Here is a 26,803-nt window from a genome sequence, read left to right as displayed (position 1 = left end):
AGGGGCCCTGCCTGGGGCCACTGCCGGCTTCCGTTTCCTCGCAGAGGCTGTGCCGCTGCCCTGCGAAGACCCGTGAGCCTGTAAAGGAGCAGAGGTCCGCCTGGCACCTTCGTTTCACCCCTTCCAGAGCCACCATGCTATACCCTGGAGGGTCCTGGCTTTCGCGGCAGCCCGGAGTGGCCGAACGCGGTGATGCCCATGAGGGCCGGGGCCTGATTCTCCGATGCCTTCCCACAACCGGGGCCCGCAGCCGGCCGGCCAGTGCTGGGGATGCCCTGACCCTTGACCCCGCCGGGGAGAGAAGCACCACTCCTGGGACGGACCTGGGTGGCACAGCGACCCAGACGCGACCGTCGGTCGCCCACAGCGGGCGGCCTGTTAAATCAGGCCAGCACCGGCGTGCACATGACAGTTCTCTCGTCCATGAAACATACTCTGAGACATCAGCGCGGCAAACTCTCCAGTGGCTCTCAGTAAACGTGCACTGAATCGATGGACGTGTGACTGGCTCCTACCTTCAAGGGGGAGCAAAATCAAAATGCGAAGTTCTTCGGGTAAAGTGTGCTCTACTTTTCATCCCACAAGGACGTTCTGCATTACGAGACGGCTCCAAAAAGCACCCGGGCCCTACCTCAAAGCCACTGTCGCAAACTGGGGGCCAACAACAAGGCCACCACTTTCCACACGGGCCAAACACATCGGTCGTGGGAGGGCGTCCTTTAAAAAGCAAACTCCACTGAAAAACTCTTTACTAGAGAGAAACACCCAACATCCCAGTGTGTCACGGCGGCCAAGTTGAGGGGGCAGCTCTGGTGGGTGTTAGCATCTGTGGACACAGTGGTTAAAGGATCGTAACGGCCGTGCTTTGAGGCCATCGGCCGTCCTGCCCTTTCTCCTTTGACTCTTGAATCGGGTGCGAAGGAAGCGGCTACTGGGGCCATGTGGAATCTGACCTCAGGGAGGACCTAGAGATGCAAACCTTACGGTAAATTACTGGAGGTGGTGAGACATGGGATAGTCCACGGAGGTTGTCAAACTGCCCTAAACACTGTTGCTCTAAACGCGCCCTGGGTCCCCCCCACGTTCCCTGGACAAGGAGCCCAGCCCCGCCGCCGCCGCCGCTGCCTCCCGACCAGAGGCACAGGGCTCCCCATCCTAACGACCAGGTGTGTCAAAACCTCCGCTCTGCACGACGTCAAGATCACACATCCTCGGGGGCTTCCGCGCGTCACCGGCGGCCCCGCTCGGGTCCCCTCGAGCAGGGGCGCTGGGATTCGACCCCGATACCACGCCTCGGGTTTCCGAAGCTACAGAATCAAGCCTTCAGAGTGAGGATTTGCTTTTAAAAGTGTTTTAATTACAAACGTGATTCTGAAGCTGGGACACAAAATGCCGACACCCTCTCGCTGAGAACCCACCACTGCGTACAGGTGCGTGTGTGTGCGCGTGCGTGTGCGGGTGTGCGTCTGCGCACGCAGCAGATTGTCTTCAATTCAAAGAGCTCTGCAACGACCGGTGGTGTTGGCTTCTCTACGGAAAGTAAACAGTCACTGGTGCAGACGTGTGCAGAGATGGACGCACAACGGTAATGACACCGCTGGAAGCAGACTGCTCGGACCCCCCCCGCCCTCGGTGCCCCCCGAGGCAGGTCCCTCGTATTTCACACATGCAGGACAGGAACACAGGTGCCGCAGGGACAGGCCAACTGTTGTGACTCACTCTGTGACGTGGGTGTGGCCTGCAGTGACAGGGGAGCCCTGGGGGCCGGAGGCGGGCGCCCAAACCTGTCAGGGCTGGGAGCCGTCTGGGGGCTTTTTGTCAAGGTTTCTGGCCACCCTCGGTTGTCGTGGTAATGCTTCATTTTGGACAGTGTACACGTGATGTTAATGCCTGTCTTGCTCTTCAGCAAAATATTATTCAAGTAGTTTGAACTTAAATATCTTAATAATCTTTACATTATTGAAGCTTGGTAAAAAATACAGACTCTGACAACTTTTCATTTCATTCAATCAGATGCTTTGAAAATCTTCACTTTTGCGTTACTGTAATCTAGAAAGCAATTCCTGGCCTTTATAAAAAGCTCTTGGTGGGACTTTTTTCAAGATCCATCTTTTCCTGTTACTGGTTCAAATTTAAAATACTTTCAGAAACACTTTGCCGCTGCGTTACAAGGAGGAATGTGGACCCCGTCCTGTTACTTCCTTTATTTATAACTTTTGTAATTAAGAGGGTGCTGTAATCTACACCAGCCCCAGCTCTGGTTCTGTCCCATAAAAGGGAACTGTAAAGAATTTTCCTTTTCAAACCTTAATGGAAACATGACGATCCCAAGTGAAGCTTTATGAAGAGACTGCGACAGTAGTAAAATGTTTGGCAATCAAAAGTCGATTAGAATTAAATCCTCAACCAGGGATGGTACCATCTCCACGAACAGCCGTTAGAAAAGCTGGTTTCTGCTGTGACTGAAGCTCAGAGCAGCCACTTGACGGAGTCTAGCCTCTCGGGTCTCCGGTCGGGGGGCTGGTCCGGTCTCTCAGTAGATGTCTGGGCAGCCTGAGAAATCCCTCTCGAAGTAGCCCCCCACGTACAGCCAGTCGGGGGTCCCAGTGTACGGGTTACTGCCTCGGTGAAACCACCTGCGACCCAGAGCAGGCGGTCAGGAGGCCAGTGGACACGACACGGCCGTTGGTCCTTTCTTCCCCCTGGGATCGCGGCCCCTCTAACTAGACCTCATCACATCACACATCAGTTTACACGCAGCCCAGAGCTGCTGCCACCATCTCACGGGACACGGGGGAGCCTCTGCTCAGCCCCGGTGGGTGGGCGGCCCCCTCCCCGCTTCCTCGCCCTCGTGGCCACCAGGCGTCTCACCTCGTCTGCCACTCGGCCTCCTCCCTGGCCCGCTCCCTCCGGGCCTCCCTCTGCTTCTCCTCCAGCCGTTCCTTCTCCTGGCTCGCCAGATCTGGGTGCAAGCACAGGGGACTGGGTCAGGGCTCAGGGTGACAGGCAGAGCTGAGGGCTGGAGAGCAGATGCTGGAACAGCCCTCACACCCGACCCCGGATGAAAAGTCACACTTGGGTTAGCAAACCACAGACAGTAAAGGCCGTCAGCGGGAAGGCAAACCCAGGCACGAGTGCACCAGCGCACGGCCAGGTCCGGACCCCAGCGCAGACCCCAGCGCGGCCCAGCCCGGCAGGCAGAGGGGCCTCGGGGCTGGGCAGGCATTGGGGGGGGCACCCTCCAGCCAAGCAGCTTTTAAATAACAATGTGTCCAGCTTCTGAAATGTAATCTCACTGTCTGTTGAACCTAATAATAAGACAGGGTACTTGCATTTTGTATGTATTCTTTTTCATTCCATTTTCCTAGTAATTTAATCTTATTTTATTTAGAGAAGAATTGGGCTGCAGCAAACTAGAAATTTTTTAACCCTTTCCCCACAGGCGGTTTGAGAAGCACGATCTAGAAGACGCGAAGTGTGGTTGGTTAACGGGGTGGGGTGGGGGGACGCGCTCCCTTCCTGCGCCCGCCCGCTCACCCGGGGCCACGCACCCATGTTGCCGTTCTCCATGCCTCGGATGTCAGGGCGCAGCCGGCAGTCGGTGGGGGCCAGGATCTTCTCCATGCCCGTCTCCAGTTCATTGAGACTAACCGTGAAGCTCGTGAAATTATACATCTGGGGAGCAGGCACAGAAATCGTGGCTATAAATGGCGCTCTCTTCTGCGCACTCTTCCCAGCTGGGGGCCAGCGACACTCTAAACCCCTTCAGAGCAGCCAAGTGTCACCGGCTGTCAAGGTCACCGGGGCTCCTTCCCTGCCCTGCCATGCACTCGCCTGGGGCTCCTCCACCCCGCCCCCACGGGAGGCACCCAGACCCTCCCCCTGACGTCCCACCCGCACGTCTGCCTCCTCACATCCTGGGGGTCAGACGGGAGTCTCCAGCTCAGCTCCTCCGGAGGGGCTGCTGCGCCCACGTCCCCCCAGCCTCTGCCTCCAGACAGCCCAGACCTGGGGACTCGCCTCCCACCTGGCCTCCCTCCTGCTCTGGCCCCCGAAGTCTATCTCCACAAGCGGCCAGAGGGGCCCACCTGGTCCCCTCGCTGCTCGAACGACCCCACATCACTCAAGAGGAGCAGGGGGGCTCGGACCCCGGCCGCCCCCCTGCCGGAAAGCGGCTGGATGGCCATGTCCTCCGCGCCCCCGCCTCCCCCAGGTCCTGCTGCACGTCACCAGGGCCCCAGGAGGCCCACCCCCAGCCCATCAGGCCGGTCGCTGTGCTGTGTAGGGCCGGGGTCCTTGCCTGCCCTGTCCTCGGGCTCTGCTCCCGGGGACCTGGGCCCACCCGCACCGACTCAGGAGGTGCTCACTGAACCAAAGGGATGAGTGTTATTTTTAAACATGAGCTTTTTTTGCTATTATTTTATACTAGTTTGTACTCTACTAAAATTATAATAGTGGCTGTGTTGAGGTAATGTATTTACCGATGAATGTTTTGTTTCCTTTGTTTTGCACATGCCGTGCTTTGCTTATAGGATGTGACAATACAATAAAAAATCTTATAGTATGTTGTGTATGTATTTTATATATAACTAACATATAACTTATATTAAAATAAAATATAATTTATTACGTGTTACAGTTATCATGTAATTATTTTTACATATTATACATTACTGTAAATATAATAAATTTATATTTATATTTAAATTAAATTATATTTAATTATAATTGTACTTACAATTTTGCATTACATTTAATAAATTTATTATATGTAATGCAAATTATAAGCGCAATTTTCAAAAACAAACATCAAAATGCATTTAAGCACCTAAACTGATGAGTCAGAAAAATAATCTCTCGAAACTGGTTTGGAAACCCTTTTGGTAAGACGCACCCGGTATAGACTCTGAGGGCTCGCAGTGTAACCCGGGTACTGTGATGTGTGCACACAGTGTTGATGTGTCAGGGTCAGGGCTTGGAGGGCAGGGAGTCCCTTGGGTGACGGTGGACGGCTGGGGGGCCTGGCTGGGGCGGGGGGCGCGGACCTGGGCGGAGTTGGGGGGCCGGGTGTTGACCCTCCAGAGTAGCTTGCTGCCCGGAATGACCTGCACCGTCTCCTGAGCCTCCGGCACGGCGTCCACCACGTCGCCGTCGGCCTTCTCGGGGCAGTCGTCCTGAAAGACACAGCACCTCGGTGCTCCCAGAGCCCCTCCAGACCCGCCCGGGGCCCCCGAGACAGCAGCCAGGAGCCGCCCTCCTTGTGGGGGGAGCCCGTGCAGCCTTCTGGGTGTGACTGGACGGGGCGACACCTCCTAAGGAGGCTGAGGGTGCCTCTCCTAGATGGTTATTCCCCCACGAGCTGCGCTTCTGCCCTCAGTCGAGACAGGGTTCGCACTTGGTGATTTCAGGGTGTCTTAGCGTTTCTAGACTGGGGATCACGTCTCAATAAAAAGGTACAACTGCTACTTCTTTTTCAAAATCAACAGGACGAAGGGGAAGAACAGAGAGGTTATTCAGGCAGCTGTGAAGGGAGACACTTAAACCACGAGAAGCACAGCCTTGGAGTCCTCCCCCACCCGCAGGTTATGTGCTTTGGTGCCAGAAGCTAAATAAAGACACAGCTCAGTGACAAGTACCCACACAAAACGCTCCCTCCTTGTGAAGTTCCCCAAAGGGGCGACAAAGCCACGCTAACACATTAAAACACATCACTAAACGGATTTAACATTCCACTGTATGGTCTTTAAATGGAACTTTACTTTTTTTTTTTAGTTTAAAAGAGCATTATTAGAAACGATGTCTAGTAGCACCCATGAAATATCACAATATAAAAAACACTAACGGCGGACTTCCCTGGCGGTCTAGTGGTTAAGACTCTGAGCTTCCACTGCAGGGGGCGCAGGTTCAATCCCTGGTCAGGGAACTAAGATCCCACATGCCACATGCCATGTGGCACGGCCAAGCAAACAAACAAAACGCACTATCAATCCCAGTGGCGGCTGAATATCTTGTTAAACAAATATTGAACACCTCGGGTTTGGTACAGTCTAATTTATCATCTAGAAAAATGTGACACCTCTTTTGAACTATCACTTCTAGTTTTAAGCTCAAGAAGAACTAGTCTTAAGAAAATCAGTATTCCAGGGCTTCCCTGGTGGCGCAGTGGTTGAGAATCTGCCTGCCAATGCAGGGGACACGGGTTCGAGCCTTGGTCTGGGAAGATCCCACATGCCGCGGAGCAACTAGGCCCATGAGCCACAACTACTGAGCCTGCGCGTCTGGAGCCTGTGCTCCGCAGCAAGAGAGGCCGCGACAGTGAGAGGCCCACGCACCGCGATGAAGAGTGGCCCCCGCTCGCCGCAACCAGAGAAAGCCCTCGCACAGAAACGAAGACCCAACACAGCCAAAAATAAATAAATAAATAAACTAATTAAAAAAAAAGAAAATCAGTATTCCAAAGCTCCAAGGGGAAAGTATCCTTGTGAAAACTTTCCAGCTGTTTGGTATGTTACCTGGTACTCAGAACTAGAAACGCAGAAGTGACATCCACTTGCTTGTTTAATGGGTCTAAGCAAACAAGGTGCAGGGAAACAGGAGATTTATGAAGAAGTATCCAGAAGAGGGACTTCCCTGGCGGTCCAGTGGTTAAGACCCTGTGCTCCCACTGCAGGGGCCCAGGTTCGATCCCTGGTCCGGGAACTAGATCCCACATGCCTCGCAGTGTGGCCAAAAAAAAAGAAGTATCCAGAAGAAAACGGAGGTGTCCTCTGATTCCGCCAGGCTCGGGGCGGGTAGAGGCACGATTGGGACGCAGGTGAACTCCTCCCCCGTCCAGAATCAGAAGACAAGCAGCTTTGCTTGAGAGATAAGTTCTGTGATTCACCCTCTGCAGCTGGGGCCACAAAGGCACTGCGTCCCCCGCAAGCGGCAGGCCTGGCCAGGCTCCACCCACCCACCCCACCCGCGGGGGATGCCGCACAGAGCCGCTCACCAGCTTTGTCTTCCGCAGGGAATCGGTTCTCCTCTCCTGCTTCTTGAAGGACTCGTACGCAGCAGGGTCCAGGCCCCACAAACACTCCGTCCATTTGCCATAGATCATAAAGAGCTTCTTTTTGCTGTAGTCAAAGGGAATTTTTTAAAACCAAGTTACCAGTTAACAATTATAAACCATTCATCTAAACGTGCAGCACCTTAATTGTGACCATGGAATAAATTCTCGTTCTGGCATGTCTTCTTATAAATTTTAGGGATATTGCTGGGTGTAAATGCAAAGATGAAAAGTTTCATTTTAGCATCTCCTATTCGTGGCTTTTGAGACTAACTATTCACACTCCTTCATGAAAGCAGAAAAGAGAAAATGAAGGTACAAAAACCTGAAGGGCGAAAGACGGGCCGCAGGAGACGTGATGATGTGAGAACAAGCGTACGACGTTATTACGTTTAACACCCTATGCGCCCGATTGTTATTTTTGAAATACATTACATTTTTATGTACCGTGTGTCCTGCAGCCCTTTTTCTATAAACCACATAAACAACCCTCCCCATATTCAGCTGATGTGGTCTGCTTTACCTTCACAACCTCAAGTCAGACACCCCTGTCACCGTCTGCCCACATTTTTCATTTAGTAATAACCTCGACAGATCTTTCTAGATGAGCCACCAGAGCTCTCTGCCTGATTCCAAAGGAACACTGCCAACCGTGTTGGGCCCTTGTTTTTCTTTCTCACGTCCTCCTCGGGGGAGAGCGTACGGTTGGCCACGCGCTCCCTGGAGAGGCTGCCCCGCCCGCCGCGGGACGTGCTGGGAGGGCCAGCAGGCAGGGACACGTGGCCAGTCCTCACTCGGCAGACGGCCTGGCAGACACTCTCTGTCTCCAAGAGATGTAGCGTTAGGAAAGAGCATCCAGTGTAGGGCGGAAAACCAGAAACCCAGAACAGGACTGGCACGGCTCACTGAGTGCCGGTGGGCGTCCGCTCCCACGGCCTGTTTCTGTGGATGCGCTGACCACAGGGCGGGTCAGTGCTATTCCCACTAACAGGACTGCTGTCCCGTGAAGTCCACACACCAGGTCCTAACTTACTTCAAGGGGCAAAGTGGTCAGAGTCTTAACGTCTAAAGGTATTTTAAGGAATTAGAACAGGTGAATTTCTGGTACCCAGTAGAGTGGGATGGAGCAAAAGCACCCACTGCTTTACACTGGAACTTCTTTCTATTTGAAAATGTATATATTTTAGGAGCTGGAAGGAATCTTATGGCTGTTATACGGCCCAAGTTACTTATTGAAAAAAAAAGAGAGAGAGAGAAATTGAGACCCAACACATAACGTGGGGGAACCCCCCCGAAATTTTGTTAAAATTACTACTGGCCATTTTTCTGCTCACAAAAACTTTAAAAGTCCCAAATTTCCAGATTGGAATGAACAAGTCACGTGAGAATGATGCTCATAAGCTAGTGTTTGGGTTTTGCCTGACAACCGCTACGGATGCCAGGAGAGAGAAGGAAACACGTGGTCAAGTTCTAAACTCTCAGTCCTGTTTGCACAACTGCAGTTTTATCTCTCAGTGAAAATGTTGAACTTTCTCACATCCATTTTATCAAAAGAAAACAGACCCAGATCTTCTACCCTCGAAGAAGGGGAAGCCGGGATCCATCAGTCACCACCCTGAATGGTGCATTTAAAGTTCATCATTATCTCCTTCTGTGCTCAGTAATGAAATGCTTTTTCTAAACAAGAAAGAGTCATAACTTGTCCTCCCCGGCAGATGTCACCGGCACAACTACGTCTTTTGCAGAGACACACACGCTGTCCAGGCACCCTGTGACCCAACCCACACGCGGACCTACTTTTTGTCTTGAATGTACCCTTCCACTTTGTGAAGTTCTTTTCCAAACAATCCACACGGTTTAAAGTGAAGCACACACTTATCTCCAGTTCTGCGGGGAAAACAAACACGGGCTTCTGTTGTAGACATGAAACATCCAGGAAAGAGAGAGAGAGAAAGAAGGAGGGAGGGAGGGAGGGAGAGAGCGGGCAGACTGGAGGCTGCCCAGGGCGGGGCAGCACCAGGACCGAGTGGACAGCACGGGGATCTTTCCTGGGGATGGAAAGCTTCGAGCACTTCCTTGTGCCGATGGTTGCACAACTCAGCAGATTTACTAAAAACCATTTAAGCGTCCACTTTACATGGTGGGTTTTATGACATGTAAATTACATCTTAATAGATATAACAAAGCCTACCAGCCATGAGCTTCTAGGAATAAGGCCTGACAGACTGGACAGTGGACAAGATTTGAGAACGGTCACTCTATTTGCATCGGGGAAGCACACCATTCTTCAGTGTAGTTTAAAATTTCAAAATAAATTCACTATTGTGACTAAAAACAAAGAAATATCAACAAAGAGCAGTAGTGATGACTTCGATCAGTGCCAACCAGAATCAGATCCAACCACCACCACGTGTGGGGCCTCCCAGCCAGCAAGGCCCGTCTGGAGGCCGAGGGGCACGGGGGACCAGGGAGGGGCACGGGGGGCCAGGGAGGGGCCCGGAGAAGCTGACCGCAGCGTGACACCACGGGCTGAGTGCCAGCTGGTGCTCTGGGCGCTGCACCGCCACCCTGACTTTGACCGCTGCATGACTGTCAGGGGCCGTTACCTGTGGTTTACAATCTCCACCGTCCCGTACTGCTCTATCCAGAGTTTCCCGATAATCACGTTGTGGACACAGCAGGTAGGGTTGGTCCACGTGTAGGCTTCATTATGTCTGAAAGACACCAGAGAACAGCAAGTCAGAGGCCAGCGAAGCAAAGACGCCGTGCGACCTCAAAAGCAAAATACCAGACAGAATCAAACCGTAATTGACTTAAAACCTGCAGAAGAGCAGAATATCGCTTTGAACTCCCTGAACAGGGGCTACTTCTTTAGCATTCGTTTGAAATGTCCTTCTTCTCTCCTTTGTAGCAGCAACAAAGCTTTCTACTTAAATGTCGAGACAAGTTAATAAGCAAGAAAAGGCTGAGACAAAGGCAAGAGGTTTCCTGTGAAGCCCTCAACAGAACAGCCCCGCCGCCCCAGCCTGCGGGAACCGCGAGGTCCCCAGCGCGTGGCCCTGGCCGTCTGGGGACCCGCGTGTGGCGGGGATGGGTCCTGGGGGTGCAAACACTTTCCCGTCAGTCAGTCCTCATCCTCCCCGACTGGCCCTCTCCAAGGAGAAGAGAAACCCCACAAGCGAGTGCTGAGCAGGTGGCCGGACGTGTGTCTCAAGGGAGGCTGCGTGAAAGAGCCACAGTTCAGGGCAAAGATCAGCTCAGCGCACAAGCATTTCATGATGAATATTTGGAACTCCTTGAATCTCCCAGGAACCCAAAGGTGCTAATTGACAAGGTTTGCGACCTTTCAGTTCCCCGCGCCTCACCTGAGAAAGCCAAGAGCACAGGACCGACGGGACGGGCACCCTCCCCAGGAAGGGGCTGCCCTCACCGCGGCCGGGCGACCTTGTCTGCCCCGAGGTGCAGGGGTTGGGGGGTGGGTACTGGGAAGACCACGCCCCTCCAGCCCGGCGGGGCCACAGGAAGTGCAATGGCATCAGATGCTTCCCATGGGGGCTACGGTTAGCGAGGCTCACAGCCCAGGGAGCCGGCTGCACCCCTCGGCCTGGACCACCCGCCATGGGTTTGCAGCGCCGGGCGGTTGCTAGAGACTCAGTTTCTGCTTTGAGGGTCTCTGATCACCATCGGATTGGGCGCGTTTGGATTTAGACTTAACGGTGCTCGGGCGTCCGGGAAGATGGCCCCTTCCTTCTCACCTCCTGGCGCTCAAGCCCGACCTCCCACCCTGCACGCTCAACCAGGGCTGGCCTGCGTGACCAGCAGCACGTGCACACAGGGCTGTGGTCACTTCTGAGGTCAGGTCACAGAAGACACCGCCGGTTCTGTCCTGGTGGTGGTCTGCCCACCGCCCCGGGCCCCGGCTCTGGGGGATGCCAGCGCCTCGGCTGCACAGCCGTACGGAGCAGCGGGTGGCAGGGAACCGAGGTCTCCTGCCAGCGGCCAGCGCGGTGCACGTGGGAGCAGAGGCTCCACCCACTTGCCTTCAGGAGGCCGCCCGGCCCGCATCCCGGCTGCGCCCGCACAGAACCCCGGCAGAGCCCCCCACGCTGCGCCTGACCTCCAGCCCCCAGACACCGTGGGAGGACAGTGTCGTTTCACGCTGCTGAGCTGGGCTGTCACGCAGCAGGAGGTGATGACCACGACCAGGGACCGAACCGCAGAGATCAGGGGAGAGAAGACGGGACCCGACACAGTCAGACGTGAGGAGGACGCCCAGGAACAGCCAGCCCGCCGCGGTCTCCAGCCTCCTTAGAGCACGTCCCTGCCGCCGGAAAGGCTACCTGCCCGCAGAGCACGCAGGGTCCCTCCACCAGAAGGGAGGAGTCTTCGTCCTAAATGGAAACGGATTTCCCTTCGGACGCGCGGCCGCCCACTCACTTGAGAAGCTCCAGCGTGATGGTACCACGGGGCTCCGCCTCCACGCTCTTCCCCCAGAACTTGAGCTTCGGGTAGATGGAGCCGTGAAACAGGAAGTCCTGATGGAGGCCCTCCGAGTAAAACGCACTGACGGGGGGGTGGTGGCTGACCTGCTCGGATATGAATCTGAACCCCAAGTCTTCCCTGGGGACAAAACGAGGACAAGAAGGGCGGGGGCAGGAGGGACAGTGAAAGGGCCTCATCAGTGACAGCAAAGCCCAGAAAGGTCAGCCCAACCCGCTCTCGGGGGCCCGCAGCTCAGCGCTTGTGGCGCTGCAGGACCGCACGGCCACCCAGACCCCACGTCTGGGAGGGGCGCTGGGATAAGGGGACCACACGTGCTGTCACACGTGGCAGAAATATCCGACACGGCTTCCTGACGTCACACTTGGCCTAACACTGACCACATGCAGAGCACACGCACATGCACACACACAGCACACGCACAGCACATGCACAGCACACACACAGCACACGCACTGTGCCTCCAGGGCCAAAGTCAGCACCACGCAGAACAAGCAACAGTGCAGAGAGGGCTGCCGTCCTGCACGCAGGTGCACAAGGAGCTCTTAGAACCAGCGACTCAGAGAACTGACAGCAAACTGTCACCTTAGTCCTCGAGGGACGCCCACTGCCCAGTAAACCCAGAGTAGGACTTTCCAGCCTCCTTTCAAGGCTCCTGGCATTTCTGTGATGAAATGTCTTATGCCCAAGATATTCCTGGCCAGGAAACAGGATTTTTAGTACACTCTCTTTTTCAATAAAAATGTCAGTTTTTAATTGTTCCAGAACTCTGAATACACCTACAGCTGTAGTCATTAAAAATTATAAAAGCTCAACCACATAATTACTAACTTAACTGGAATCAGAATTTCCAATCATTACAGAGGAAGGAAAGTTGAAAAATTAGATTTTAAAAAGGTTGCCTACCAAGGTATGTAATTTACAAAATGAATACTTGTCTAAGAAAAGAAAGTGTTATTTTTAGTTATCCACGAGCAATCTCTAAGGATGAAAAGACACTGGTGAATGGCCAGGCTTAGTTATGTTGCCCCCCAAACAGGAAGACGGCTCCGTCTCACACGTGTGGCACGCGGCAGACACCGCAAGCGTGACCTGGAAGTTAAGGCCCGACACACAAGTTAAGAGAGAATGTCAGTGTTTCCCAACAGCCTGTGAAACTTTAATTCAACCCCTGAACTACGTTCATGAAAAAGATGAACAGTTAGGGGTGTCACTCTGTATTCAGCGTCTTGGGGGGTTCGTATGCTTTTAATCCATCTGCTTACTTTCCTTCGTCTGGAACTTTTATCATATTACGCTTTGATTTCTCTTTTCAGATATTTTGATGCTTTTAATAAACAAAAATGCTAATAAGAATCTGACAGCTACATAAGGTCAGAATCTCGAACCCTGGACTAGAGCAAACTAACTGGAGGGAGGGAGCTTTTGCTCGAGAGAAACATCTAAGAAAGGAGGAAACTCTATGTGAATTCAAGACAAAAACGTCCCCTTAAGAGTGACCCTCGGGGCAAGCCTTTCCCTTGCCTGGGCCTCAGCTTCCTCGCTTCTAAAAGGAAAGGGCTGTGCCTTATGGCCCCGCTGGCTGTGAGATGCCGTAGCCCAAGGTCACCTGCTGAACCCCTGTCATTTACAAAGCCCCCCGGCAGCACACATCACGCTTACTCCCAACTCGTCCAGCTTTCTCAAGGGCAATGAGATGTGGAGAACGGCTTCTCCACCACAGGCCAGTGCCAGCCGACCTCTAAGCCACACTAAAACCCCAGGGGGAATTCCCACTCCAGCAGCGTGTGGAGAAGAGGCCGCTGCTGAGACATCCAGGACGAGCCAGAAACAGTGGAATTTGAAACTGACATGAATCTTGCTTTCCCAACCTGGGAGGTGACGTGTGTGCAGGTGTGCAGGCCGCCCGCATCCCTAGGATGACAATTCCTCCCCAAATGGTCCGAAACCAGTGCAGATACACACATCCCCGCCCACACGCTTACACTCTACAAACCTGAAGAGTGCCCATTCTAAGCTGTCCAACATCCCCAAATCCCACCATCATTTACTCACCATTGGAAAAACTCAACCATTAATAACACATATGCAATAAAGGACCCAAGAACCAGGAGTGTGTGGTTCTTTGAATCTAAGATGCATCGGTCACATAACACGCCACTGGTTTTATAAAGATGCTGCAAATTAAACCGCACCTCGCAGAAATGCCCAAACACGAGCACCCAGCAATCCGACACCCCGTGCTGCCCGCTCCCGGGCACCCCCTCTCCATTCCTGAACCTAACGCGTTCTTCCGTTCTCAACTCGGTTTTTCACCAGGCTTCTGTTATGTCATTAACACAACAGCTCTCGTACGTGCACCATCTTCCCGCCTGCGGTAAACCCCTCAATTCAATCAGCCTGGAGAAATCCATGCTGGACAAGCAATCACCCTTGTCCGTCGCCAGAAGAACCTCACGCACGAGATGGTCACGAGGGCCTGTCCCCTTACCTGGTTAACTCGTATGTTTCCCCCAAGAGTGGATTGAACGGCTTGCCGGTCCTCTCCCACTGGGAAGCCACAGCCGAAACTGCAAAGGCCGCTACAGACTGGAAACAACCACAGGCTGGTGAGGGGCGGCTGTCCATCAGGATGCGGGAGCCGGGGCGGTGAGGGCGTCCCACTCACTCGCTCCTGGGTGCCTTTTCAGTCTCCCACTTGTAACACGTTTGAAACCGCAGAACTTCCGGGGAAATACTGCTTATCACCCGCCACTTCCTCACAGCCACAGAAAGCAGGAACTCTGCCGCCTTCCACCCCCAGCCCGGGCCTGCCTCGCAGGCCCTGTCTGTCACACACACGTGCATACACACACGCACACGCGCACACACACACACACTCACGTGGGGTGATGGTGCTGAAAGGGCCCAAGAGGAGCCGAGGGCCGGCGCCGCCACCCGCTGCAGCCCTGCAGCCCTGACCACCAGGCAGCCGAGACCACGCCCGCGCAGAACGTGCCCGGGACAAATGCCTCGGCCTTTAGGCAGGACAGCACCCCAACATCCATGCGAGCTGCGCTGGCCCTTCTCCCGGGTGTCCCACTGCTGAGGTGCCCGGGTCCCTGCTGCCACACAGCCAATCCGATGGCGTCACGTTCATTAAAAGCTACGGTCTGCACCCAGCCAGGCTGCACCCAGCCTGGCCCTCCCCCCGAGAGGAGCCCGCCGCCCACCTGCATCCTTTCCAGGGGCTGGGGCTGGCAGGAGGCTTTGTGGACGAGGTACACGTGCTCCATATACTCCGTGATCCGCTGCAGGAAACTCAGAGGCTCGTTGAAGGCAATGGGCATCGTGATCTTGGACAGCTCCTAGGGGGAGCCGGTGAGGACCTGTTACCGCCACCGCTACCGCTACCGCTACCGGCGGCTCTGCCCAGACACCAGCGCCCCCGCCCCCGCCCCTGCTCCGAGCGTCACTCCCTTGGAGCTGCAGCCGCCTGCGCAGGTCGAGACCGGAGAGGCCCTGTGGCAGCCCAGCCTGGGAGACAGAGCTGCTGCCCACCCGCCCGCGGGCACCGCGCCCACCACCCCACCCCGCGCTCACGGCACACACGAGCCTGCGGGCGCTCCCAGGCCGCCAGCTCCAGCGACGACCCCGCTCCTGTGTGTGCCCCGTGCCACCTCCAGCTCCACGGTCCCAAAGCATCTTTCCAACCCGTCACCCCAGGGTGACTTGGAAACTCCTCGGCCTGGGAAGTGAGACCCCCTACCGCGGCCCGCTCTCAGGTACCGTGCAGGCAGAGCAAGTGTGCAGCCCCGGTGCAGGGGGAGGCCAGGAAGGCGCTCGGGGACGCATGCTGCAGGGGGCACCGAGGGAGCCGGCATCTAGGGAGGGGGCTCCAGTGGAGGCCCTTCCCAGAAGCACGGCTGAGCAGCGCAGGACGGCTTTGTCAAGGGAGGAGCAGGGCTGGACAGGACGGGGAGGGAAGAGGAGATGGGGGAGGGGAGGGGGAGGGGAGGGGAGGGGAGGGGGGAGGGGAGGGGAGGGGAGGGGGGAGGGGAGGGGAGGGGAGGGGGAGGGGAGGGGAGGGGGAGGGGAGGGGAGGGGGGAGGGGAGGGGAGGGGGGAGGGGAGGGGAGGGGAGGGGGGAGGGGAGGGGAGGGAAAGAAACGCTGCCGGCCCAAAGCCAGCAAAGATGCTGGCCTCGCTCACGTCGGGAGAAAGGAAATGAAAGCACATGGAGAGTCCACTGCACACCCAACACAAGTGGCAAACCCCCAAACCTCTGACCCCCGCCTGTTGGCAAGGCTTGGGGGAACCAGGCCACCCACACCTGCCGGTGGGAATCGGCAGCCTCCGGAGAGGAGGGGACCCAGCCACGCCCCCCACTCAGCCTTTGGTCCCGCGGCCCCACGTGCAGGAGCCTAACCCACAGCTCCTCCAGCAAATACGCAGCAAAAGGCCAGAAACAACGCAAACGTCCAACCACAGGGCCACAGTCAGTCAACCGTGGGGCAGCACGGCGCGGTGACCAAAAGAATAAGAAGCAGCTCTGCCCTCGCGGCTACACTGCGGAGCGGAAACAGGCAGAGAGGAGCCGACCGTCTATGTGAAGAACAGGAGGAGGCCACGCAGCCAGCGTTCTCACACGTGGCAAGAGGGACCAGAGCGTGTCCTGATGGTCACCTCCAGACTGCAGGGAGGGCACGGGGACCGGAGGCTAGACGCTTGGAACACACCTTGTCTGAGAGATGCGACTCTGGACTTACAATTTTAAACCAAAATTAAATTTAGAAAAGCCATCTCTAAACACCATAAACAAAACAAAACAAATGAACCCACACAACCTCCCTGGGGGCACAATGACCCAGAGGCGCTAAAGCACAGGGACTGAAGAGTCACCCTCGGGGCAAGAACGACAAATGCCACAGACAGGCTCTCCTGAGCCGTCACGTGTGTGGGCGCAGCAGCGGGTCACAAGCTACATGCTGCGCTAAATCCCTCATCTCCTGTGTCGTGAAAAACTGGGACTGTTGAGGTGGCGGAAGAGAGACACAGACAGAAGACAGAAGAGGTTAGATAAATCCTGTGGCCTGGAATTTGAAGCATCATTGAAACAAATCAAAACACAGCTCCTAACTCTCTCCCCTGAAAAGACCTAGAAACAAGACCAATCCACTAGCCTCCCCCGGGCCCAGCTCTGGTCCTGAGCTCTCTCTCTCCCTGGACAATAAAGGTACAGGAGGAGTGGGGGCATCTTTTGTAAAGGAGTGTGGGCCGGTGTGAAGAGGCTCTCACAGCCAGAGACGGACATGTGTGCCTGGACGCAGCACAGGGCCAACCCCGTGGGCTGCTTGGTCAGACCAGTTATGCTGCCAGGGAACCAAAGACATCATGCGAACACCTGGATAGAGAATCACTCACTGATCCCGACTGTCTTATGCAAACCACATTCACAGTAGAGGAGGGGACTTCCTCATCACAGAAATATTCCAGGTAACGAAAGAAGGGCAATCATTATCAGCCTGGCTCCGATTTGCAACTCCTGATGAGCTAATGGGTCTGGGCACCAAGCACCAGCAGTTCTTAAATTCAGAAGAAGAGCAACAGAAAGGTCTTGTGATGGAAGGACCCAAACGAGTCCCACACACAGACTGCAAAACACACACAGGAGAGCCACGCTCAGACGACTGGAAATTTGAACACAGAGTGGGTATTTGATGATGTCAAAGAATTATGTTACTTTCAAAAGTAGGATAATAGTATTGTGGTTGTGTTTAAAAAGAATCCTTATCCTTTAGTGATACATAAGACATGTTCACAAATGAAAAGGTGTTTGGAATTTGCTTCAAAATACCAGGGGAGGAGGGGAGCGGTGGAGGGGCGGAGGACGCATGATTAGCCCCAACTGGCAGTGGTGAGGGCTGGTGATGGGCAGGGGTCTTCATGAGACTCTGGCTACCTCTGTCAGAAACTGTCATGTTCACTAGTCCGTGGCTGGTTCAATGAGCTGATGGGCAGTGAAGAGAGGTGTGTCACCTCCCTGGAGGTGCATCCGGAGAGGTGAGTATCTCACGGGGGACAGCGGACGGATGCTGTGAAGTGGGACAGCACGACCAACCCCGAGTGTTACATCCAGCCTTACTCGGAATCCAGCCTACGGCCAGCTCCTTGGGGAACGCAGTGCAATGATGTCACTCTGTGAAAAGAGGCTTTTGGTTTTAGACCTCTGAAGAGTCAAGACCGAGTGGCTTGTTGAGTTCGTCACACCCCCAGACAGACACTTTTCTGAAGACCTGAATTGTGCACACAGTCGAAAACGTAGGAGAGGACAGTGCTAAAAGAAAACAATCCTGAACATGTCACTTTAAAAGATCACAGATGTGTAGATACACGCGTGTGAGCAAGCAGGGGTCAGTGTGCACTCTTAGGTTTTCCAGCCCTGTCTGCTGAGAGGCCTGGAGCAGTGACACCCTGGCAGCACCCAGGTCTCGGTTTCTACACACCATCCTCTAATAAAAGGTCATCGGTGGGGGCTTCCCTGGTGGCGCAGTGGTTAAGAATCCACCTGCCGATGCAGGGGACACGGGTTCGAGCCCTGGTCTGGGAAGACCCCACATGCCACTGGGTAACTAAGCCCTGTGCTGTAGAGCCAGCATGCCACAGCTACTGAGCCCCTGCGCCACAACTACTGAAGCCCTTGCGCCTAGAGCCCGTGCTCCGCAACAAGAGAAGCCACTGCTCGTCGCAAAGGGAGAAAGCCTGCGTGCAGCAACGAAGACCCAACACAGCCAAAAATAAAATAAGTAAAAATAAATAAATTAAAAAAAAAAAAAACGGTCATCGGTGGAAAAACTGGGGAAAGCCCAGTCAGGTACGTGCTGCTGTTAACAGTAACGCCGCAGTGTGAGTGCCGTGGTTCTCATGTGAGATGCTGTCATTACAGAAGGCTGGGTGAAGGGTAAAAGACTCGCTATCCTGTGACTCTTCCGTAACTTTCTGTCAGTCTCAAGTTATTTCAAAATAAAAAGATGAAGTCCCCTCTGGGAAAAAAGAACTGAAATGGATACGGGCAAAAAATAAATGCATTAGAAGACTGGGCTGAAGACCATCCGAGAAGCAGTGAAGTCATTTTTTGTAGCTCACGTAGCCCGAGTATGAGTCACCAGACGTGGCCGCGGCTGAGCACGCTGCGGTCTGCTCGAGGCAGCGCTCTCCCCTCCTGAGGAGGACCAGCTCCGACTCTCACAGTCAGGAGAGACCATAAAAGGAAAGGCCTACGACTTCTGGACACTAAGTATCCAACTATTTTTCCTGTTACTCTGCCTGCAGCCCAGGGTGGGTGGGCTGGGGGACATAGAGCCTCGGTCCCTTGGTGTGTGGGCCAGGAACCCCACCAAAGCCCCCCAGTTCATGAGGATTATCCAAAGCCAGCTGGCTACAGCACATCATGAAACACCAAGGTAAGTGTAAACCCATCTGAAGCTCCTTATGTCAAGAGATTAACCTACAGAGTGGGTGTCCTACTGTCTATTAATACTTTAGCTTTTGTTCACCTCTTCCCCTCCTGTATTTGTTCCTTTCCTGTTTTATTATGTTTACATCATGCTGTTTATAACTATGCAGAGTGCATCTTCTTAAACTACCAGTAGTGCAATAAATTCACAGGAATTAAAAATGTGTAAGATTCACACTTCAAAACGAGTCCATCTGAACTTACCAAGCCAATGCACTTTTTCAATATACTCCACACGCTGAAATCACTTCTGGTAAACATTGGGGCAGGCAACGATGTCCTGTAAAGGGGTAACCAGAGTGACATGTATTTATTCAACCAATGTGAGAGTCACTTACGACTGATGGTTTTGCTCAATGACTGTGTCTTCCTTTAATCTTTCCAAGCATTAGCATTTCTCTATGCTGGCATGCCTGCAGAGAAAAAAAGGACCAGACTGCTGCTGAAGTCCCAAAGAAAGCTTTCTGCATCGATCTTTGGAGGGCCTCCTAGGAAGCAATCATGGCCACACAGGCGACTTTCCTCCACGGAGCTGGGGAGACAGGTCGCTGGGTCCCCCTGGGCAGCCGTGTGCCAGCAGCCTGGGGCAGCAGCAGGGCCACAGACGGAGGTGGAGCCAAGAGGACCCCAAGAGGGAACCGCATTACGAAAAGCTCTTCAGGGGCTTCCCTGGCGGCCCAGTGGTTAGGACTCCACGCTCCCAGTGCAGGGGGCACGGGTTCGATCCCTGGTCGGGGAACTAAGATCCCACGTGCCGCGCAGCATGGCCAAAAAAAAAAGAAAGAAAACCTTTTCAGAAACCAGCTCTTAAACCCCTTTGAAGCCTGTGCTTGTCTTTCCCGAGGTACCTTCCTCCTCAGGTGTCTTCCCGCCGATGCCAGGGAAGCCCCGGGCACAGGAGACCCTGCTCACAGTCAACTGGGTCGGGGACCACGGGCCCGGGGGGGGCAGGTGGGAGAGGAGGGCAAGGCAGCGGGAGACGAGATGGGAAAGAAAACTAACATTCACGAGGCAGCACGTGCCAGGCTGCCGGCAACCAGCACAAGGCTCCACTCTGCCAGCTCTCGTCTGGGGTCCCGAGCGGCCACGGCAGGACGGGCCCCCGCTGTGAGGGAGCCACGAGGAAGGAGCGTGGCTCTGTGGAGGGTGGGAAAGGGGTCCAAGGATGACCCTGGGGAGGCAGGAGCTGAAGAGATGGAGGTGGAGGAGAGGGCCGGGGCCGGGGCCGGGGGCGTGGAGCTGACGGAGCCCTGACGTGGGACAGGCCAGGTTCACCGAGGACCCCGAGAGGCGGGGGCCACAGACACGGGAGCGGCCGCCCCCGGAGAGAGGCGAGGGCGCAGGTCCTCGTCCTAAGAGGAGAACCTCACTGTTCACAGCCCAAACCGCCACTGCAGAGAGGAAAAGGGGCCGCTGTCCCCGGCAGTCAGGGCCACGTGCGCCTTACCCGGGAGTTTACGAGGGGGCAGGCGCACGCTCAGACCTGTCCTCTGAGACGGCTGGAAGGAAGGAGGAGGGGCGGGGCAGTGAAGAGGTGCCTCCTTGGGGGATTCAGGAGCAGCAGCGGTGGGAGGGGGCCATGACAGGAGCGGGCAGGGTGAGGGCATCCAAGACGCGTCCGTCCGGAGGCTAGCGTGTCAGGCCGGGGGCTGGAGACGGGAGGGAGGGGCGGGCACTCGGGCGGCCTGAGCCAGATTCCCGCCTACAGGGTGCGGGGCGCTGATGGCAGAGGTCCGGGCCACACGAGCAGGCAGGAGGTGCTCTGACAGCTCCGGGGCCCCAGGTGGGCACTGGGTGCCAGCTCAGGGCAGAGATGTGGGGTGAAGCTGGGCTCCCCGGAGCCGAAGGGCAAACGGCGCGGGGAGGACAGAGGCTGCCACCTCCACCCACCTGACTCACGGCCGTCCCGCCTACGCCCCCCCTTCTGCTGGTGAAGGCTTAGCTCGCTGCCATCAGAATCTGCTTGCATGAGAATGCAGCGCTGGTGGGGAGAGAATGGACTGCGGTCCCGCTGCACTGAACAACCCTCCGAAACTCACTCACGGGGTGAGAGGTCGACGCGTCAAACGCAGGCGGCTCCGCGTGAAGCCTGCAGTTGGGTCTGATACCAGTGACCTCTGGCTCTGTGCCAGGCCCCCTGCCAACGCTAGGGCGCCCACGGAGCTCAGTCCCCCAGCAACCCCAGGGCAGGGACGGCCGCCCGTCCGCTTACGGACGGGGGTCACGCTGAGGAAGCGCCATCACTGATCTCCAGGGGCCACGCAGAGGGCCAGTGGGTCTCGGGGTCTTTGGCTGAACAGGGCCCTGGGTCTACCCAGGGGGCAGGGCCCAGGTGACACGGGACGGATGTTCCTCCAGCTCAGGGCCCGCTGCAGACGTGGGGCGAGGACAGGCGTGCTGGGAGACTCCAAAACGTCCGTGTGGGATGACATACCTGTGCTTTTGAATTCCATTCTCTTGAGGAGGCCTCTCCCCAACTTTTCCAATCCCATTACTTTTGCTGGTGTCCACATGAATCACGCCAGTGACTCTCTGATTTGCCTCTGAAAATTCCCCAGAAGAGTTATCAGAATCAAAGCCTGTGCGAGACAAGCAGAGTGGTAACTTCTGCAGGACTTGGAATATGGAAAAGCCTACCTCTAAGAATTCTCACACTGCAAGCAGGCACCTGAAGCTCGAAAGTGCTTCTGACTGACACGTTCAGAGTAATGAACTCTGCTTCCCAAGAACCGAAGGTCGAGGCGGAGAACGAGAACCGCTCCCGGGGGGTCCCCGCGTGAGGCCACCACCCTGCCACCAACGCCACACTCTCCAGGTCCTTACGTGGGGGGCGGCTCCCGGGCACCAGGACAGGTTTTCCCTGTTGTCGTCAGTGACCGTACCCTCTGGGGCGGCCACCTCTATGGTGTTCACACCTAACTCAGGCTGCAACCCCTTCCTCCTCTGCACAAGCTGCGGTCAAGCTCCACATCACGTCCTGAAACACCACCTGCTGCGGCGTTTCTAAGACCGAGCACCGCGCAAACCCACCGCCAGAACCTACCAAACCGACCAACGGCAACCGAGACAGCAGACGACGGGTGCGAACGCGGAGGGCACGCCACGTACGTGGAAACCTCGGGGAGAGTGAACCATTAGGACTTGTGTGAAATACAGTCGTGCGGTCTCCTGGCCCGTCCCATCCCCCGAGTAAGAGTAACACCACCCTGGGCTGTGCTCCGTGCCCCTTCTGCATCGGGAACGCTTTCTCCCAAAGCGACCAGTGGCTATAGGGAAAAGGAAAATGTGTTTCCTCTCAACTCAGCCAGTGCAATCCACTGAAATACTCAAGTTCTGCTCCAGAGCAAGCCCGGACGGGAGCTGTGGCTGCCAGGGCAAGTCCTTCCAGCTGGGGCGGGGAGCTCCTGACCACTGACTATCGATGACCTTGACTACTTCAGCGAGGGCACAGCCCACGGGGAGCTCAGGGCTCCCATAACAGCCCCTCATTTCCGAGAGGAAGGCGAGGCCCAGGGTGACAGGCCAGGCGGTGACTGTGGTCAGACACAAAACATAAACAAACCTGCTAATAAGCCTCCTTGAGAAAACGCAAAAATAACCTTCCTTCGTATTCTTCTATATTGACAGATGCACAAAATATAGTAGTATTGAGATTTATTACACAATGAACTTGAAAGGATATATTAAAAATGAACCTCTTGGACTTCCCTGGTGGCACAGTGGTTAAGAATCCGCCTGCCAATGCAGGGGACACGGGTTCAAGCCCTGGTCCGGGAAGATCCCACATGCCGCGGAGCAGCTAAGCCCGCGAGCCACAACTACGGAGCCTGCGCTCTGCAGCCCGTGAGCCACAACTACTGAAGTCCACGTACCTAGAGCCCGTGCTCCACAACAAGAGACGCCACCGCAATGAGAAGCCCACGCACCAAAACGAAGAGTAGCCCCCGCTCGCCACAACTAGAGAAAGCCCACGTGCAGCAACGAAGGCCCAACACAGCCAAATATAATAATAAATTAATTTTTAAAAAAATGAACCTCTTAAATAATCAATGCTTTCTGAAATAGCCTGTCACCTCTAGTTTTTGTTAACTATCCCCAAAGCAACATCTACTAATCCCCAGTCTAAACTTAGCCTGAAGCAGTCCCTGCTTAAGGATGCCCAGTCCTATGGACCTGGTGTCACCCTGCACGGGTGTCCCTATCTCCGAGGACCTCCCTCAGGGCTGAGATTCTGGGCCAGTGTCAAGTAGAAAGTTCGCTTAAATCACAACCCTGGTGTGTGCCCATGAAAACAAGGCAGCTCCTCCCTGACAAGTGCATTGAAGTCTTGTCTCTGATGAAGCCAACACTACGTAACAGTTTAAACATTTTAATATACAACACATGTTTACTATAGAAAAAGAAAATACAGACAAGCAAAGGAGAAAGTTGAAATCATCTGTAATCTGATCACTCAGAGATACCCACCTTTGACAGGTTAGTCTGACTTTTTACAACCCTTAATCTGTACATATTTTTCATGTACTTTAAAACCTTTCAATTTAAAGGTACTGGTTCTTGGGCTTCTCTGGTGGCGCAGTGGTTAAGAATCCGCCTGCCAACGCAGGAGATACGGGTTAGAGCCCTGGTCCAGGAAGATCCCACATGCCGCGGAGAAGCTAAGCCCGTGCACCACAACTACTGAGCCCACAAGCCACAACTGCTGAAAATAAATACATTAAAGGTACTGATTCTTGTAGGAAGTAATTGCCTATCTTTTTAAAATTTATTTACTTGTTTATTTATTTTTGGCTGTGCTGGGTCTTCGTTGCTGCGCATGGGCTTCCTCTAGCTGTGGCGAGCGGGGGCTCCTCTTCATTGCGGTGCGCGGGCTTCTCACTGCGGTGGCTTCTCTTATTGTGGAGCACGGGCTCTAGGCGCGCAGGCTTCAGTAGTTGCGGCTTGTGGGCTCAGTAGTTGTGGCTCACGGGCTTAGCTGCTCTGCGGCATGTGGGATCTTCCCGGACCAAGGGCTCGAACCCGTGTCCACTGCATTGGCGGGCGGATTCTTAACCACTGCGCCACCAGGGAAGCCCCAGTAATTGCCTATTGAAGGCATTCATTTAATAACTGCTGGCTTTAAATACTTTTTAAATTAGAGTCACAAAGTAAGACTGATTCTATAAACAGGGAAGTAGTCACTGTCTGGGTATTTCATTGCATTGGGAGACTTCACATTTTTCGTCTTTCTGTTATTTGCTTGGGAACTAAAGGGCTGAGGTGAGGAATTATTTTCACCTAGACATCTGCCTCTTCCGCCTGCATCTCAGGGACATGCGGAGAGGTCCCGCCGTGCGGCAAGGCAAGGATGGGGTCACCTACACACCGCACTCCATGCAGTTCAAGCCCTCTCTGGGGAAAGACCTTCCAGAGTATAGGTTACACTGGTCCCAGGTGACAGGGAGCTTCCCAGGGGGCTCCCGGGTGAGAAGGCCATGCCGAAACCGGGCCCACTTGGTCTCAGACGTGGTCAGTCTGCGAGGGCCAGGCAGCCCGAGGGCGTGACTCCCTGACAAACACCCCGCTTGGTGGGAATTCAACTGCGAAAGACTACTGATGCGCGTGCGGGTTAAGCAGACAAGCACGCTTCCCAGGAACACACGTCTACAAGGGCCACAACAGCTATGAGGTCACGCAAGATAAGATGACTCAGCAGGTCAGCCTTTGAAAACAGCGATGAGCTCAGGGCCCGCTCCTCCTGGGGCTTCGGACAAGAACAAGTCAATAATCTCAGGCCACCCATCCCTCAACCTGCTCCAACCCTTCACTCAGGAGAAGCACGGCCGGTGAAGACCCGGGAACGCAGGACACGGCTCCTCGAGACAGGAGGCAGCGGGGACGGCAACGGCGTCCAGGGCAACAGTGACGGCGCCCAGGAAAGAGCCTTTTGTCATGCTGGGCACCACGCCCTTCTGGCACTGATTACGGAAGTGCCCCTCTGACTGCCCTAGGGAGGGTTAGCACTGACAAACCCGGCGGCAGTAATACTTCAGAGCTGCTGTTTCTATGTTCCCACACCTGAGAGGGGGGCATAGGCTGGAAGAGTCTCCTGAAGTCCGTCTCCACCAGGAAGACCCCTCGATAGAGAAAGCAAAGTGACGCTCCCCCTGCTGACGAGGGGGGTGCAGGGCAGACGACGGGGGGCGCCTTGAACGTGAGGCCTGGGGCCCCCTGTGGTCACCTGTCCCTCGGGTGGTAACAGGAGGAGGAGGGGTTGTTCCAAGCAAATGTGAACCAACCCAGCCGGCCTCTCCTCTCCCTGCCACCCCGCCATGCACTCTGCCCACCGAGCTGTGTACCAGCACTCACAGGGGTGTGTGAAAAGCGAAACAGAACTGAATGCTGACACAGTAAGAGCTGCTGTGAAAGCAGGTAAATGTACTATTTTTTGGTAGACTTTAAGCAGTGCAAAACACGATACAGTTATAAGACGGAACAATACGTTTTTCATCATTAAGTATAAATAATATAAGAATGCTGACCATCTCACTTAGGATCCAAATAAAAATATTTACACCCCAGAGCAACTCTTAAAGACTAAAACACAGTTGCCCTTTCTTGTTATCTTTAGTGGTCCAAAGTTGATGTTTTCCCCCAAATCTAGGATAGGACACATGCTTTTACTGAAGGCTGGTGCCTGGGGACATGTCAGCTCTCTCTCTACACGGTTTTCCTGGGCTGTCCTCACATCCCGGGGCTACGTCTGAGGCCTGGGTCCGAGGGCTTCGTGCTCACGACACAATCTCTGAACCTGCCTCTCCCTCCGCTCACCTGTGACGGCGTCGAAGAACTCCTCCTCTCCGTTCATCCTTCAGGGCCAGGCTCCTCCGCTGCCTGATCTGTAGGGTCTGCTACTGAATCATTGTACTGGATCTACATCGACAGTGTAAGAAACTTCACGCTATGAACTTTTTAAGGTAAAAATCCAATAGGCACTGGAGATCTAAAGGGAAAAAAAAACCACCACATTTTGGTATACTTAGCTTTCAGAAGTTGTATGGTTTAGAAACATTTAAAAATACCCACTCACCATTCTTGAGGTCAATCTCAATTACATCTGAGCAAAGAAGTAAAAGGAGTGATCTCATACAAGAGGAAACAGTCATAATATCCGCATCCATCAATGAGCAGCACGTCCACAAGTAACCACTATCTGAAGTTACTTTAAAAGCCACTACACTACACAAGGAAGCAGTGAAACGACTAAACCGGGGGCCGCGTGGACACCTCGAGAGGCAGATCAGCGAAGGTGAGGCGTCCACACGCTGGGGCCACTGCGAATCTTTACCAGCAGCTGGAACAAACGGTTATAAATAAACGCAAAGTTATGTGAAAACATTTATTTCACATCAACCTGAAACCAATTTTCAATTCTGGAAAATTAAGACTGCTGTGTAAGTTAGTTGTTATCAGTATAAACTGTAATCAACTTAAATTTTCTCAAAATTATTTTAGCTCAATATTTTAGTAGAACTCATGTATATTAACTTCTCCCATCATGAAGCACAGTATTTCATAAATGGCAGGAGACTGAAGCAAAAGGTCAACCTTGTCCCAAAAGGTTTGACTTCTTATGAAAATAAGCAGAGACCCATATTTAATTGTGTGAGCCAGGTAGCGACGGGACCAAGAGCTCTCCTCCAGTTCTGAGAGCAGTGAAGGAACAGGTGGTCCCGAGGAGGGATGCGTCCTCTGTCCTTGGAGTGGCCACACGGAGCTTGG

General features: G+C 54.4%; 1 protein-coding gene across 3 annotated transcripts in view; it reads right to left on the bottom strand.

Annotated features, from left to right (window-relative positions):
* Positions 1 to 1,335: 1,335 nt before the first annotated feature.
* The window catches only part of OSBPL2 (oxysterol binding protein like 2), a 42,425-nt gene continuing 16,957 nt past the window's right edge, over positions 1,336 to 26,803 (bottom strand). The window contains exons 2-14 of one of the 3 annotated variants that reach the window (XM_057529091.1): positions 25,853 to 26,024; positions 21,477 to 21,621; positions 19,247 to 19,322; positions 14,761 to 14,895; positions 14,040 to 14,137; positions 11,486 to 11,668; positions 9,655 to 9,762; positions 8,846 to 8,935; positions 6,992 to 7,115; positions 5,046 to 5,174; positions 3,552 to 3,675; positions 2,872 to 2,962; positions 1,336 to 2,636 (exon numbers count right to left, since the gene is read on the bottom strand). In XM_057529091.1, coding sequence (XP_057385074.1) covers positions 2,534 to 2,636; positions 2,872 to 2,962; positions 3,552 to 3,675; positions 5,046 to 5,174; positions 6,992 to 7,115; positions 8,846 to 8,935; positions 9,655 to 9,762; positions 11,486 to 11,668; positions 14,040 to 14,137; positions 14,761 to 14,895; positions 19,247 to 19,322; positions 21,477 to 21,621; positions 25,853 to 25,889 — 1,443 coding nt within the window. In that variant the 5' untranslated portion in view covers positions 25,890 to 26,024 and the 3' untranslated portion in view covers positions 1,336 to 2,533. The remainder of the gene's footprint in view (positions 2,637 to 2,871; positions 2,963 to 3,551; positions 3,676 to 5,045; positions 5,175 to 6,991; positions 7,116 to 8,845; positions 8,936 to 9,654; positions 9,763 to 11,485; positions 11,669 to 14,039; positions 14,138 to 14,760; positions 14,896 to 19,246; positions 19,323 to 21,476; positions 21,622 to 25,852; positions 26,025 to 26,803) is intronic. The other 2 variants (XM_057529093.1, XM_057529092.1) reach the window with 2 other exon arrangements.

Source organism: Balaenoptera acutorostrata, chromosome 15 (genome assembly GCF_949987535.1).
Source record: "Balaenoptera acutorostrata chromosome 15, mBalAcu1.1, whole genome shotgun sequence".
NCBI classification, from domain to species: domain Eukaryota; kingdom Metazoa; phylum Chordata; class Mammalia; order Artiodactyla; family Balaenopteridae; genus Balaenoptera; species Balaenoptera acutorostrata.
The sequence above is the reverse complement of the archived record's forward strand: the minus strand, read 5'-3'. Positions and strand labels throughout refer to the sequence as shown.